We start from the raw sequence: 15,541 nt of genomic DNA on the forward strand, positions 1-15,541 counted from the left end.
ATTCTAAGGTACCTAGTATCCATTAAATTGATTAGGCCGAAACCGGCTTCTGACGGTCTTATAATCAGAAAAGTTGGCTGCAATTTAGCTAAGATTAATATTATTTTGTAATTTATTTTTCTGAACAAATTTGATTAGTTTTAAAATTCTGAGACGGTCATACAGCACGTCAGTGACTGACGGATTGGGTAAAAGCGAAAGTACAAACTACAATAATATACAAATTCAATGCTTACCAGTCTGGTCTCTATTTCCACATCCACCTTCTCCCTGAGTTTTCGTCTCCTGGCGCCCAGAACTGGAGTGCAGAGTATGAGGGGTGATCGTCTGCCAGCTCGAGGACCCGTCGATCCGTCGGGCTGAGGAGAGAGGCGGCCGGCCGAAGAGTAGAGGTCGACTAAGCATTTTGGCCTTGAAAATACAGGTGAATTTCATTATTAGTGCAGTAAGAATTAAGATTCTGTAGTTATATATCTCTCTTACACACAGCAGTTGGAGAGCAATATTTGCTTTACCAACCCAACCACAGTGTTTAGCATAAAAGGAACGAATGTCTTCCATTGTCAATTTAAATATGTATGATGTCTTCTAACAATCTTAAAGTATCCTACTTTATTATATTTCTTGACTTAGACACAATTCTAATCTCAACCGCAGTGCACGTGCAAATCAAATGAAAAAAGGTTGAGTTCTTTAAAATCATAGGCTGCATGAAAAATTGGAACGTATCTATCTTTTGTTTTAATAATTTGCTTCTTAAACATTTATTTCTGTTGTATTTATACTTGCAATGAAAACGTTGTGTGGGGTTTAAAAGCGGGGGCAGTGAAACAGTCGATTTACCAACGAGTGATAGATAGATAAGAGCGATACCCGAAAAGTCCCTAAAGTTACGCGCAAATCTTTAAGGCCAATATCGGCAAATTAGATTGCGTCGCCTTCCGTATCCATACATAATACGTCATATAGCAGGTAGGAAATCTACATCTACAAAGACAGTGGTTAAGAACGAAACCATTTAAAATACGGTCAAGTCACGCCTAACAAGTCGAGCTAAGTTACTCTGGAAGGTATTTACTCCCAAGTTAATCTAGAAAGATTCTAGATAGTTAGTTCTGCAACCCGCTCTTAATGTAAAGTCACCGAAGGCCCGAATACTTATACACCAGGCATGTCCAACGCGTCGATTGCGGTATAACAATAGCAGTAGCAACCATAAATATATTATTATTATGGTTGCTATTGCTATTTACTATTTTTGAGGGAAAGCATTGCCAAGCCCATTTATCATTTCCCCAATCAGCTTACGTGAAAGTCGATTTCAAATTAACCACGAGGAAACCCGTGTGATCTTTTCATACCACTTATTGTATCACTTACGGCTTGACGCAGGAGTGATAGAAAGTGTAAAGAAAGAGCAAAGTATAATACGTTTGTGTTGAAGAATGACAATGTGAGATTGGAGTAGAAACACTGCCAGTTTTGATACTGGATAGTATATTATCATAAACTTTCATACTAAGTACATAGGATAGTTCGCAATAAATTAAGATTTTAGATTGCATATTTCGTTCAAATTATTACCATGTATTTCAATATGCAACAATCATCATAGCACTATCATAGAGGTTTACGGATTTGTGTAAGGTCTGACTATAGTGGGCCTTTGCCGTGTCGAGTAAACGCTTCATAGCTTTGCACCCCGGCTCTAGGGTGACAATCATGTAATATAAGTATTAATTTTTTTTTTTTACATAATTATCTATAAGTAGGTAGGTACATATCTATATTTATTTATTGCTATTGCTACATACAAACATACATTAATAGAAGTGAATATAATATTATTATTTGATCTAATTCTATGCGAGGTAATCAGCCAAAGAGGCCCATCAGTGTAGTAAAAAGTGCAAAGTTATGAAGCGTATAGGCAGCTTTAAAAGTATGCTAAAATGGATAGAATCAGTAGGTACCATGGTAAAGGTTTCAATGTGTACATTCGTACCTAAAAAAGTATATATTTTTAATCTTAGATTTTTATTTAAGTATAAATAACATCCATTTCAATCGGTTGTAGAAAAGATTGTCTTTCTTTTTAATGTTTGTCACTGGTAACCCTATCCATAGTGATAATTTAATTACTCAATAAAAGTAATTAACGATAATTAATAAATAGCCCAAAAGTACGTTTCATTTAAAACTTTTCTCCCCACAGGCAACCCAGGCTAACCCTTTCCCGGAAACAAGATTTTCCATCTCTTTAAAAACATGTCCCCTTCATTTATCCGTCGCCTTAAATCCGCGCCTTGGCTGGGTACTCTCTTTTATCCGTGTCTCTAAATCGACCCCACCTTATCTCGTTTCCCTAAATCCTTTTTAACAATCCCATTTCTGTGAGGGTAGGGGGGTTTACCTAATTTCGGTCAGAATTTATTGTCCGCTAAAACGGTGTCTGCTGTAACTGTCAGATGAATAAAAACACGGAAATTGTATTACGGCGCCGCCTATGTAATATAAATAGAAATAGACATACATTTTATTTAAGTAATTTATTTTATTGGCGAAGGGAAAATAGTTTACGAAATAAATAAACGAATAAACAAAATTGCGGTGGAAATACAGAATAAGTTTTAAGTGAGATATTTCACATAGCATGGTTACGGCTTCTGGACCCTAGAGGTAAGGTAACTTACATGAAAAATGTAAATTTTTCAGTCCAATCAAAAAACGGATTTCTGTCATCGCATTCGTAAGAGCCACCACCGTCCATTACGCGGCCAACCGGTCCAACAAGGGATTGCAATACCGAATGAAAATATCAATACCGGTTTTTCGGCATTTCTTATTAAATACCGGTATTTCTTAAACATAAAAAAACAGAAGTAGATGCTTATCAATAAATATAGCTATTAAAATATTTTTAAAATAGTATTTTATAGCAAAAACCTACATAAAAAAATATTATGTTGACATTTCAAAATATGTATCGATCATAATTGTAGAACTAGTGATTTTTTACAAATTTGAATATATTGATAATTTTATCTAAAGCCCTCAAAAGGTCATCAAGTGCAAATAAGTCCGGCTGCAGGAAAAGCTTCTTAAATTCAAAGCTTATAGAATAATTGAACATTTTTGTCACGGATGTGTATTTCTATTTCAAAATATTTCAAATAAATATATTTGATGATTGTTTTATTATTTTTTTACCTCTGTTGGATTCACTCAATATATTTACATTTTAGCAGCACATAACTTATAATTCATTTTCAAAAACGTAAATGAGTGTGCTTTCTTAATACCGAAAATTCCGGTATTTTGGATTTTTAAAACCGGTATTGCAATCCCTAGGTCCAACTCAATGCAACAACCAGTGTGAACATTACCATACGCGTATAGACTCTGCGGGCTAAATCGGTAGTACCAATGCGGATGTAATAATACACGGTAATATACGCACAGGGGGTAGAGATGCCACTTCATAACTTTGCACTCCGACTCTAGGATGAAAATGATGTACTATATTCTAAAAATATATATTTTACATAATATGTTATCTATTTTCTTATTATTACATAAATATTAATAACAGTGAATATCAATTGATTTAATTTTATGCGAGGCACTCAGGCAAAAAGGCGTTCAGTGCAATATGGAAAAAAGTGCAAAGATACAACGAGAGGGGATCATTCAGCGTCGAAAATGTCAGTGGTTAGACCACCGACCGGCCGTTACGTCGAGTTGCAGCGACTAGCCAGTGTAATGGGTGCGTTCTTAAATGGCGACCAATATTACTAAATAACTTAACTTGTGCCGGGATACTGTAGGGTGGGTTACTGTGAATATCTAACGATAGAATATGAAGCAATGTAATAATTAATAAAATATAGTGATTTGCACTATAAAGTATTTAATTATCAATGAATATACACCCACCTAAAACAATTAAAAATAAATATATGTATAGTCACAATACCGCACCTCGATTAGATATAAATAAAAAAAAGTCAGGGAAAAAACATTTTTATTAATTCAATGTTTTTTTAAATTAATTAAAACTATAATTATATTGTATTGATAAGAAGTTTTTAAACTATATTTTAAAGATAAAACTAACCATAAATGACGTGTGACTTACAAATTATTGGCAGGTATAATATAAATTTATTTTTAAATCGTTTAAATTTATACAATTTTTTTTTTTTTTTTTTTTTAATTTTAGATACGAGTACTTACCTAATATACATTAATTAGGACTTCAAAATGTAAATTATCAAATAATTGTCTATTACACTCACTGTACCTTTCGCATTCTGTCGTTATTTATGTCTCTAGTAACACTACACTCCCCCTTAAACGAGATAATATCGTTGTTTGCGCTAGTAAACAAAGGGTTGCAATTTTCAGCAAATCATCTTACCTCTCTGGCCCGGAATTTATAGGAAAACTTTTTTATTTTAAGTTGTGCGAGGCAAGTTTTAAATTTGACGTTCAACTTCACAGATTCAATTTATATTTCTATGCCAGACAAGAGATTCTCCCATATTAAACTTACGAAAACAAATAACATAGGTACCGAGTAAAACGAGTTTACTTTACTCAACTTTTCGCTGATTTTCCTATTTAATTGTCGTTAAATATAACCTATAAATTATAATATGCTTTCTTAATGTTTCATTTATTTTATTACCTACATTTAAAGCCTATGCAAACTATTGATTTTACGTATATACTTTATGCCATAAAGCAGCGATTTCCAAACTGGGAGTCCAAAAAGTCCTATAAAAGGTTGTTTGATAACCTGTTTGAAAATATGGAGACTAATTTTATAATACCTCACTTCAATACTATTGTGATTCGCGCTGGCTATCTCGTGAAAAAATGAAATAGAAGGGTCAACCTAATGTTGAAATTTGAGTCAACTTTAAACTTGTCTATTTGGTTGAAATTTTAAAAAAATTGAGTGAATAAATCAATGCAAGGACCACTAATGCATTCACTGATTTAAAAAGACAGAGTGAAGGTATTCATAAAAAAATTGGAGCTTTGGAAAAAATAAGTTCGCCATGTTTCCACTTTTAAATGACTTCTTACAAAACAAATTAATTTAAAAATGAATGTAATATAAGTAGTAAAACCTTGTTTACATTTATATATTTTTTTCATTTTTGTATTAGTACAATGTTGACTATTTAAAAAGGCGCCAAGATCAGATTTTTTTTAAAGGAGACTTAGTAACATAAAGTTTGGAAACCACTGCCATAAAGTATAATACTTCATATTATAATAATACAGGGGTGAAGTTTTACAGATTTATTATGAATAAATGAAAGACGTTAAAAACCTACTTCTATAATCTATCTATAGAGATGGAGGCTAAATGTATGAAATTGAAACCAAAAAAAGAAATATCGGTGCATATATGAAATTAGTTACAAGTGCTTCACACTACTGCTATGCCATTTATTTGTCAATCTGCAGGGTGTATAAAAAGACAATTATTAGCCGCGGCGACTTGAAAAATCATATAAAACTTGTGTAAAACCGTTAAGAAATCACAATGGACGTAAAAATGGCCGCTATTGCGTATGTAAAAAATCGGAATGGGGACTGAGCGAACTTAATATTTATGGAGTTTACCAACTTAACTATACTAAATACGATTGCAAAATAATGTCAAATGTCATCATAACATAAATAACGTTTATTAAGATTTTTATATTAAGTTCTTTGGATACAGTAATTTTTTAACAGTTACTTTATTCAGTTAATAACAGTTACTTTATTCCATAAATTTTAATACTTTATACCTAATAACAGGGGTAAAATATTGCAGATTGATGTGAATAATAATACACTTTTTATTTACTTTTACTACAAAATTGGCATTTCAGTCCAATTTAAAAATACATTGTTGCTGATTAGTTTCAGTATACATCTATGAAGCTTTTGGCACCCATAAAAATGGCAGTAGGTATCTGCCACCCCAAATATAATTTGCGAAAAATTGTTTATCCTTTTTTTAATTACTAAAAACTCACCAATTATTATTTTCTGTACGCAAACAACAGTTTCTCTTGAAAAAAGTGGATTTAGGATAGATTTGGATAAATGCCAGCATGGGCCCCACATCGTGAAGCGGGCCCCAGGCTAGGATATTTGGTGCCCCCCCCTACCTATCGCTAATGATAAAGGCAGCGTGACGCTCTACGGTAGTGTTTTTTAAATAGTGTACGCGGTAAAATTAATGTATATGTTTAGTGTTGTATTGTAGATTTTAATACATCCATTTGAATTATGGAGATTGTAGTATTGATACACAATTGAAAATTGTACCGCACAACCATATAACTTTAAATAATAATATTACTGAAGGAAAATAGCGCTTTTACTATTTAGGCAAATTTGTAATGTGTTTATCTCATTTATCTGGTCGACTCGCCTCGCCGGGCCCCTCCTGAGCCCGGGCCCCCAGGCTAGAGCCCAGCCAGCACCCCCTTGTGGGGGCCATGAATGTCAGTAGGTATGTGTTCTATTTTAAAATTAGTTGATTAGGCAGAATAATTTGGTACCTACTAACAATATACACGCGATATCTCCAAAATATTGTTTAATTGACAATAATTATATACATAATATGTACATATTACAACAATGTTACCTTTGTCTATAATTGTTCAATATTCTTTTTCCACTATCGTGTTTGGCTTTACTATAATTATTATCATAATTTGTATATTATGGAAACTGCTAGTTGCTATATACTTACATATTATTTGTAATCAATGTAACTGTTTGTTTTCCTTGATAGAATAAAATAAATACCTTAGTAAAAAGTTTACGAGATATCTCGTCTCTGGCAAAAATTTTATTTAGTTAGTTTGGTCAGTAACGTCAAAGCATTTTTTATTGTGGAGTAAAGTTACCTCCAGTGGGGTAAAGTGACCTCAGTTTACGGTAACTAAATTAAATTAACATAAAAAACTAGATTTTCCATTGTACAATTAGAATAACATTCATTATTTTTTACCTGGTGTCAGGTGTGAATAAATCGGAGTTCAGCAGACTTTTGCAGGTATAGTGCTCCTTCCTCAAAGCAAACGCCGTGAGATCTCCTTCAGCTGGAAGAAAGAAAAGAAAGCGATCTTTAATTTCAGTGCAAAATAATGACAAAGCATGGCAAAACGGAATCGAAAAATGAACGACATTAAGAAAATGTGCTAAGGGAGTTAGCTATACACAGATGGTTTTCATTTATCTGACATTTCGTTGACAGTCACTGTGATATCTTACATTGTGATGACCATTGAAATTTATTATCCATTTAGAGGTCAATCGACAGACACAAAAATGAGTAATGCATGATAGCTACTATTAAACAGGGTAAGATAATATCAGATTTGAAATAGTAGTTATCACATCGCATACATATGAGCAAAGAAATCGTCTCTGTTCTGGCAGAACACACTAACTGGAGAATACTAATTTTGAGTAATTTGACTTTGATGTTGTTAAAATGTTTGAAATGGTCTATCATGTGAGTTTTTTTAAGTAATCGTAAAAAGGATGACTTTAAAATAAAAACTGTTTATTTATTAAGAAGGTTTCCAGACGGTAAAGTTTGAAATAAGGAACATTTTGGTATAACTAACTCAATATGTAATTTTTTCGAATTAGTGTCTTCTGCCAGAACAGTGACGAAATCTTCATATCTCGTACTACATGTCGAAATTAAGGCCGACTATATTTAGGCCGTGGCACTGAATTTTGAATTTGAATTATCTTCGAATGCAATGCGGTAACTTGTTTGCAATAAATTAGGATTTTCGATTCGATATTTCGTTCAAATTATTACCATTTATTTTAATATTATGTAACAATTATTACCTAATTATTTACCATATTGCATTCGAAGTACGAGCAATAACACTTACATCGAAGTTTTACTTCACGGCCTAACTATATAACGGGCCTTGCTAGAAAACGTGATATAATTTGGAGTAGGTATTTAGATTTTAGACCCTCATAATGGATAATTATTATTAAATGCAACTTTAAAGTCTTGTACGCTTAGATTTTCTTTGACGCAGAATACGCAATCGATTCGTCAGAAAACTTAAAAGGAGGCCAGTCATTCAATAAAATTATATCAGCATCTTAGAAAGTCTCTCAAATTAGATAAGTAGGTACGTATAATATTTTACCCATAAGCATAAAACGATCCCCGCAACTTACGAAGAGAAACACTGAAACAAACTCATACTTACACAGAATAAATTATTCGTTATCATCACAATATTTAATAAACATTATTTTTTTAGTTACAGGTGTGATTCTAGGGAAAAGATACATTGATATTTTTAGTAGGTTACGACGGGGCCTCAAAATCTGCTCCATTTTACCACCAATCGGAAACGCAGTGTATTAGGTATATTAACATTTCCAGAATCCTAATTTATATAGGGATTATAAATTTAACCCAGATTCTCTTGTGTATGGTGAAATCTCGCAGACATTAACTAAAGAAAATTCATTTAATTCCGGAATACTGTTCCATTAAAGACCGGAAGATGTTTTCAAATTTGTATTTTCTATATTCAAATAAAATGGTTTCCATATTTTTTTTGTGTTTCGAACGTGTTCGCAAAATAACCGAGAAATTAATACGGTCGAAAATTCACGAATTTTATAATCGGAGAAAGTTCACGATTCACGATTTAAAATCGCATTGTTTCCTAAAACACGACAATTATTATTAATAAGAACATTTACGAGAAATCACTCAATAGAACATTGTATATCAAACAGAATATTTAAAAGCTGTTCAAAAACACACTATCTTTTGATTATGAACATATAATTAACTATAACAAGATGTATATAATATAATTCTTAGATATAAAGAAAAACAAATGATCTACAATACCTTTGGTATAACTAAAATAATCGTAATCATCAGGAGTTGAACTAAAACATCTTTTGACTGAACGGAACATTATTAATAACTATAATTTTGTTTTGCTGTAAAATCCATGATAGACGTCTGTTGTTGTAAGTAAAATATGAGAAATCCATTGCACCAATTCTACTTTCTAATAATATAATCGATTAAAATAATAAAAGATAGTAAGTAACTTAAAATTTATGAGTGTATGCGTTTCTGGAAAATTGATAATGCAATTTGGATAACGATAATAATTAGATATTAAACAGGTATGTATTGTATATTAAAATAACATTGGTGTGTGTGTGTGTGCAGGATATGCTGAGTAGAAGTGAAGCTTTTTTAAAGTAGGTAATGAAATGAACTGTTTTCTAACTACGCAGTTTAAAATGTTTGCCGAATAAAAAATAAATAATGAAAAATTAATGCAACCGATATGGTTTCCGATGTTCGATTAAAGAAGGCAACTGAAGAAAAATAATCTTTTCCACGCTTACTGCGACCATCTTATTTGAAATAACATTGTCGTTTCCCGCCACGGATTGTTCGACTACATTTTATGGACGTAAAAAATATGATACTGTTTTATTTGAAAGTACCGATTGTATGTTATTAAATTTGTAGATGCTTTCATCGTGAACAAGATATAGATAGAACATTCGTTTCGGCAAGTTTCATGCTATACAATATTGACTTTCAGAAAGTTCGATACTAATTAATTATTATAGATGAATAGTAAATTTACTTTCACTGTAATACATTCGTACATAAATTATTATGTCAAATTATTATTTACATTTACACAAATTTGGGACAGTAAAGAGAATATTATTTTGAATGCTTTAAAATGACATTACGATAAGATGCGACTGATTGATAACTAGACAGACTTAAGTGTAAATACTACAAACAGATTATCGATTTATCGAAACAGGTTAGATATCACTGTAACAGGTCGGCAGTCGGCAACTGACAATCCGTGTGTTGAATTATTTGAATATATTTTTTTCTTTAAAATTTATTGATACCTACGCAAATTATTTTATTATTGAAAAAATCTACATAATTTCATATGTTGTAGATCTATCAGAAAACACAAAAGGGCACTTTCGTTTGTGATTTAGAAACTGACGTTTCAACTAAATTTTCATGCAAATGATAGCGAATTACGAATGTTTTAACCCTTTTAATGTGTATTTTTAATGATGTATTTTTGATGATGTATCAAACCAACTAAATTTTGGAATTAAGTAACATGATAATAAGCATTTTTTTTATAGGTATACTCGTGATTTTTAGAAAGAACAATACTTATTTTTCACCATTTTAACCTCAGCCTTTAAATTGGATATATTATGCATGTATAGGTATAATTTGGCCAAGGAATTGAAATCAGCCACAAAAGTAATAATTATCAGGGAGACAAACATTGATGCATTTTATTATCCTTGTTTTTATCAATAATATTTTTTTGATACAGTTACATTTTTATAAATTATGTATGTATTTCATAAACTCGTCCTATAAATATTTCTGCAAAAACAAATGCGGGCAACAAGTCTGAAAAGGTTTCCGACCCTTGTAATAAATAGATTATCAAAAGACATAGATAAGTTTTGTAAATATTTCACAATGGTGGCGCCTTCAGATCAAAGTACAAAAACTTTATGCACAATTGCAATGCTTTAGTACAATGGTGCATGTTCATGTTTTTTTTCTTGTTTGCTTTACGATCTTACTCGATGACGAATAGACTTAACGAACTCGGCACGAACAATGGTACATTTATTTGTTAAAGCACTCCTGCGATCACTGCAAATTGCAGTAAATGAACTCGAGTACCTATAATACTACTTCACAGATACAGCGTACTTGCAAGTCGATTGACTCTACAGTCCATTGTGAATCTTGGCAGCCTTCCGATGAGGTTCTTTTTTTAAAACATAATAATCAAGTATTTATAAGATGTTGCTCTCCAGTTCTACGCACGTTTATGTGAAATTTTCCAAACGTGGGATTCTAACTCGTGATCCATGGATTCATGAGCAGACATTATCAAAATTACCAATTAATTTATAAAGAACGCTGGTGTGTGCCTAAAGCAGGCGTCTTTTTAGCTTACTTACAATGGTGGACTTTGGAACCATTCACGAATGCCTACTACTATGTATATAAGTTGATAGAGGATACAATATTCAATATAATATCTGAACACAAAATTAGATGCACTTTCCAGAAATGGTTATACCTAGACATTTAACAACAATCTGGAAGAATCCCCTGCATTGCAATGCAGATAGAGTTTGGTTTTAAGTGCAAGATAGAAGAAAAAACAATAACGACGCAAACAAATTAACGGATTTTTCACATTGACTATTATTATAATGCGTAGGGTAAATTTTTCTTTCATCCGTATAACTAAAGAATAAGATTTGTATAAGATGATTCTGGCAAACAAAAATGCATGCGGTCTGGTTTCGTTTTAGTTTTCACATACTTCGTCCATTTATAATACGTCAATGCCATCTTCTCTCAACTCGACCTATCTCTCGCCATCAATCCTTAGGTTTCTGGAGGTATGCCCATTTTACTTTTACCGTTTATGATGCTACTGTAGAATGATTTACCTATACCTACCGTTACCTTTACTTGGATAATGAGCTGGGCAATGCTTTATTTTACACTCATAATGTGGCCGTGGAACCTACAATAGTTTTCAAGTCTTGATGCAACGCATAACGTCTCGGTCATTTTGCCATTCGTTTGAAGACACCAGTGGCGCACCCAGGATTTAATATTGGGGGGGCCCAAGGAGGAGGATGTAAATTAGTCCCATAGGCTCTTTTTCTCCTTCACAGCCTAATTTCTCGTTTATCGGCCTTTTGTCTATTGCACACCATGGTCCCCACATCCTGAAACGGTCCCTCAGGCTAGGCTATTTGACGGGTCCCCTACCTACCGCTAAGATTAAAGGCAGTGTGAAACATTACATTAAAGTTTTTCAAATTGTGTTTTAGTTCAAATTAAGGGTACTCATACAGTGAATTATTGGCGACTTTTAATACATCTACTATAATAATGGAGCTGTCGAGTATCGACACAATATAATAATCAAAAAATATATTGCACAATTATATAATTGAAAATGTTCATGGTCATGAAATATAATAGACTTTTTTTACTATTAAAGCTAATTTATGATGTGTGTTTGTCTCACTTATCTGGTCAACCCGACACGCCGGACCCCCCACAGCCCGGCCCCCCAGGCTAGAGCCCTGTCAGCCCTGCCCAGCCATGACCTACACCACTCCGGAATTCGGGTAGATACCGAGAATTTTATGACAGTTTTGTTTCGAAATTTTTGTGTTAGAAATTAAAATCTAAGATTTTTTTTTAAAAAGGGTGCTGCTACAAATCATTTCTTTGTCGTGTTTTTATTTGTCTAAGCCCAAAGGTATATTTTATTGGCTTTGAATTTTAATGTTTAAAATCATTCTGATAATTTTCATTTTTGGGGGGTGCCAGGGCCCCTTGTCCCCCCCCCCCTGGGTGCGCCACTGGAAGACACCACTGCCTTTAATTTATTGAAGTAATTGTAATACCATACAATATTATATTCCTTATCATAAGATGCCGTCTTTAAAGTTTGTGTATAAATAATTTGATAACAGTGGTGGAAACTGAGTCAACAAATGCAAAATAAGTATATGATTATGTAAAAAAAAAAACAATGTAACCTCTTTCACATTTTAAATGTCATAATAGTAATTTTAATATTCACATAGAATCTAGGATACTATGTGAAAAGAGCGTACCTATAAAGTGTATGCCCCTCGGGCTCTGTAAAAGAGGTAATACAACTCATATACAATATACAGAAGTTGAATATTACACCATGTTGAAATGTCCGAGATCAAAGCTTAATTATTTATTATTTTCAAGGGATTGCCTTCATGCTGGTACAATCAAACGTCAAATATTATTAGATTATCCGTAAGTGACTGGTTGAGATATTAAAATATGCTGGTAGGAATAATTTTATTTATAGAGTTGGTACATTATTTTTGTCACTTGTGGTTTAATTATAAATTGTTACATAGAATTAGTAATCAGTTGAGAGTAACCATGATTAAAACACTCCCAAAGTTTCGGGGAACTATTTTTCACAACAAACATATTATGTTCTAATGGATTTAAGATTGGTACTAAGTATTCCATTTGAGTAGTACAAAACTTAAATCCATTAGAATTTAAATTCAAATTCCAGCAAGTATATTCGGTCGATAGTATTGATATTGAACATATATTATGAATTAAACAAAACACAATTCTTACGAAAGGCGGGTATATCTGATTATTTTATAATTCGTCGCAAACAAAATTTAGAAAGTTTATGTCGAAGAATATCGAAGAAATAAAAACGTGCATCGTCTGTTTGTATACCTACTATATCGTACTAATATATATTTAACCCAAAGAACAGATTAATAAGATAGAAATTGAAAGGTCGATGTCAAAATGAAGGGTACAGAATACAGATAAAGAACATGTTGTCACATTATTGTTTTTAACTGGCAATGCAGTCTCGTAAATCGAACCAAGTACTACAAGATAGTATTTTTTTTTTTTTTGCATTAACAGTAATAGTCCAAGCATTATAGAGCATTCCAAATTACCATACAGGCTAAAACCGTGAAATTTCCATTTTGTTCAGGGGAAAAATATGTATTGTCTATAATAGACAGTTAAGTTTTAAGGTTCCCTATTAGATAACACTCATACCATAAAATATTGTAAAATATTAAATCTTCTTAGCCTATTTCTTTGGACATATCCTGATTTTCCCCCTGTAAATTCTAACTTATACGCATAATCATTTTGATAATTTTATATATAATTTTCGGTTTCGACAGATTTTTCGTCTAGGTAGGTACACTTCTATGCGATTGAATAATTAACATTGAACATGCATATCAAACGAGATCATATAAAAAATGTTATAAATGAAAACATCCAGTAAAAACCTTCAAATTTAAACGGACAAACATATAAGGCTCTTGGTCTATCTATACGTATGTTCCAATCGTAGATTAGAGAACTTTATGAAACACTTTATTGTATATTAGCTATATTAATTAATTTGTATAATTTATAAACGCTGTCATATTTTAAGAAAAATATAATATATATATTATATTTGTGCATTGTGACAAATATGTTGGTTTTCATTTTCACAACAAAGAAAAAAACTGGTGTTTTTTCCAATCGTAATTAAAATAAATAGAAAGGCAATCATTTCATTTGTAATTACTTTTTAAATAGGGCTTTGTTAGTTAAACAGAGAAAACACTTTCATTATTTGTATTCTAAAAGGCTTCTTTTTCTCTAACAAAGCTATTTCTTTTTGTGACTATAATACCGAAAATACATTTGCATTTTAAAATCGTTCCCGGATAAAATGTTCATCTTTTGGACCTCCGCGTCGAATATCAAATCGTCACATCAGAACTACAAGGTTGCAAGTTTTTATTTTATCAATTTTTTAAGATACATCCTTGTATGATAGTGATGGACATGATGAATCGGGCTGTCCTAAATTTTGTTTACTGCGATCACCAGGGATTCGAGCACTATATCTACGTAGATAATATTACTACATACGACAATTAGTTAAATTTAAATTACGTTTAATATACCATAAATTAGTTCTATCAGGATTCAGGAACGGTACGAAAAAAATATATAAAAAAACGATATCACACAACCAGATCGCAACGATTCGCGGGAACCACTTTGAATTGGGAGACAGTTTGAAAACATGTTGTTACATTTAAAAAATCATTATTATGAACGGTAATTGTTAATAAATAATGAATGATTATTTTTTACAGAGCGTTGGAGCGGAGCTCGGAGGAGCATGGAGCAGTGGAGCAATGGGGTTTTTCCCGGAGCACCGAAAATTTGCAGTGCTCCACTGCTCCGGATGTTTTTATTTATCTATTATTATATCTATTCTATATATTTGTATATTTAAAATATTATATTTGATATTTTGCAACACTGGACTTATTTGAAATACGGCAACACTGCCGAGTAATTAATTACCACCCTTTTTGAAAGAAGAGGCAAATAATGAAAGACGCATGAGCAACTCAAAAAAGGGTCCGCTCCAACCCTCTGATTTGTTATTAATTAGTAAAAATTATTACACGAATAGTACTTGATTCAGATAATTTAATTACGATCAGGACTAGTTTCGTCCGCTAAGCAAGGTATTGCTAAAAGTTATTTTAACAAAAAAGGTTTTAAAGAATCATGAAAACATGCTTGTATTAATATTTTTGTAAGCAGTATTTTGTAAAAATGTGAGTTAAGACTATTTGAGCTGAGTTGAGGGCAGTATTATAAATACTGGATATGGGTCAATAGCCTTGGTAAAAAAATGCACGAATGACCTTTTGAGTCTGAGGCAACGAATGATGAGTCTTTGACGTTTCGTTATTAGCCTGAGACGCCGAATGTTGGAATAATTTAAAAGTACGCGCGGTACTATCAAAGAAGACGTATCTGTGTAATGAGCCAATCACGTAGCTTCGA

The 15,541-nt window shown here is 32.2% G+C and overlaps 1 protein-coding gene across 3 annotated transcripts in view; it reads right to left on the reverse strand.

Annotated features, from left to right (window-relative positions):
* gukh (NHS actin remodeling regulator GUK-holder) overlaps positions 1 to 15,541 on the reverse strand; it is a 469,721-nt gene that overhangs the window by 19,658 nt on the left and 434,522 nt on the right. For all 3 annotated transcript variants that reach the window (XM_085952611.1, XM_085952619.1, XM_085952604.1), the window contains 2 exons: positions 7,031 to 7,121; positions 237 to 411 (listed from right to left, as the gene is read on the reverse strand). In XM_085952611.1, coding sequence (XP_085808737.1) covers positions 237 to 411; positions 7,031 to 7,121 — 266 coding nt within the window. The remainder of the gene's footprint in view (positions 1 to 236; positions 412 to 7,030; positions 7,122 to 15,541) is intronic.

This window comes from Rhyacophila brunnea, unplaced genomic scaffold (genome assembly GCF_057557595.1).
Source record: "Rhyacophila brunnea isolate RB1 unplaced genomic scaffold, BYU_Rbru_1.0 scaffold_10, whole genome shotgun sequence".
Taxonomy (NCBI): domain Eukaryota; kingdom Metazoa; phylum Arthropoda; class Insecta; order Trichoptera; family Rhyacophilidae; genus Rhyacophila; species Rhyacophila brunnea.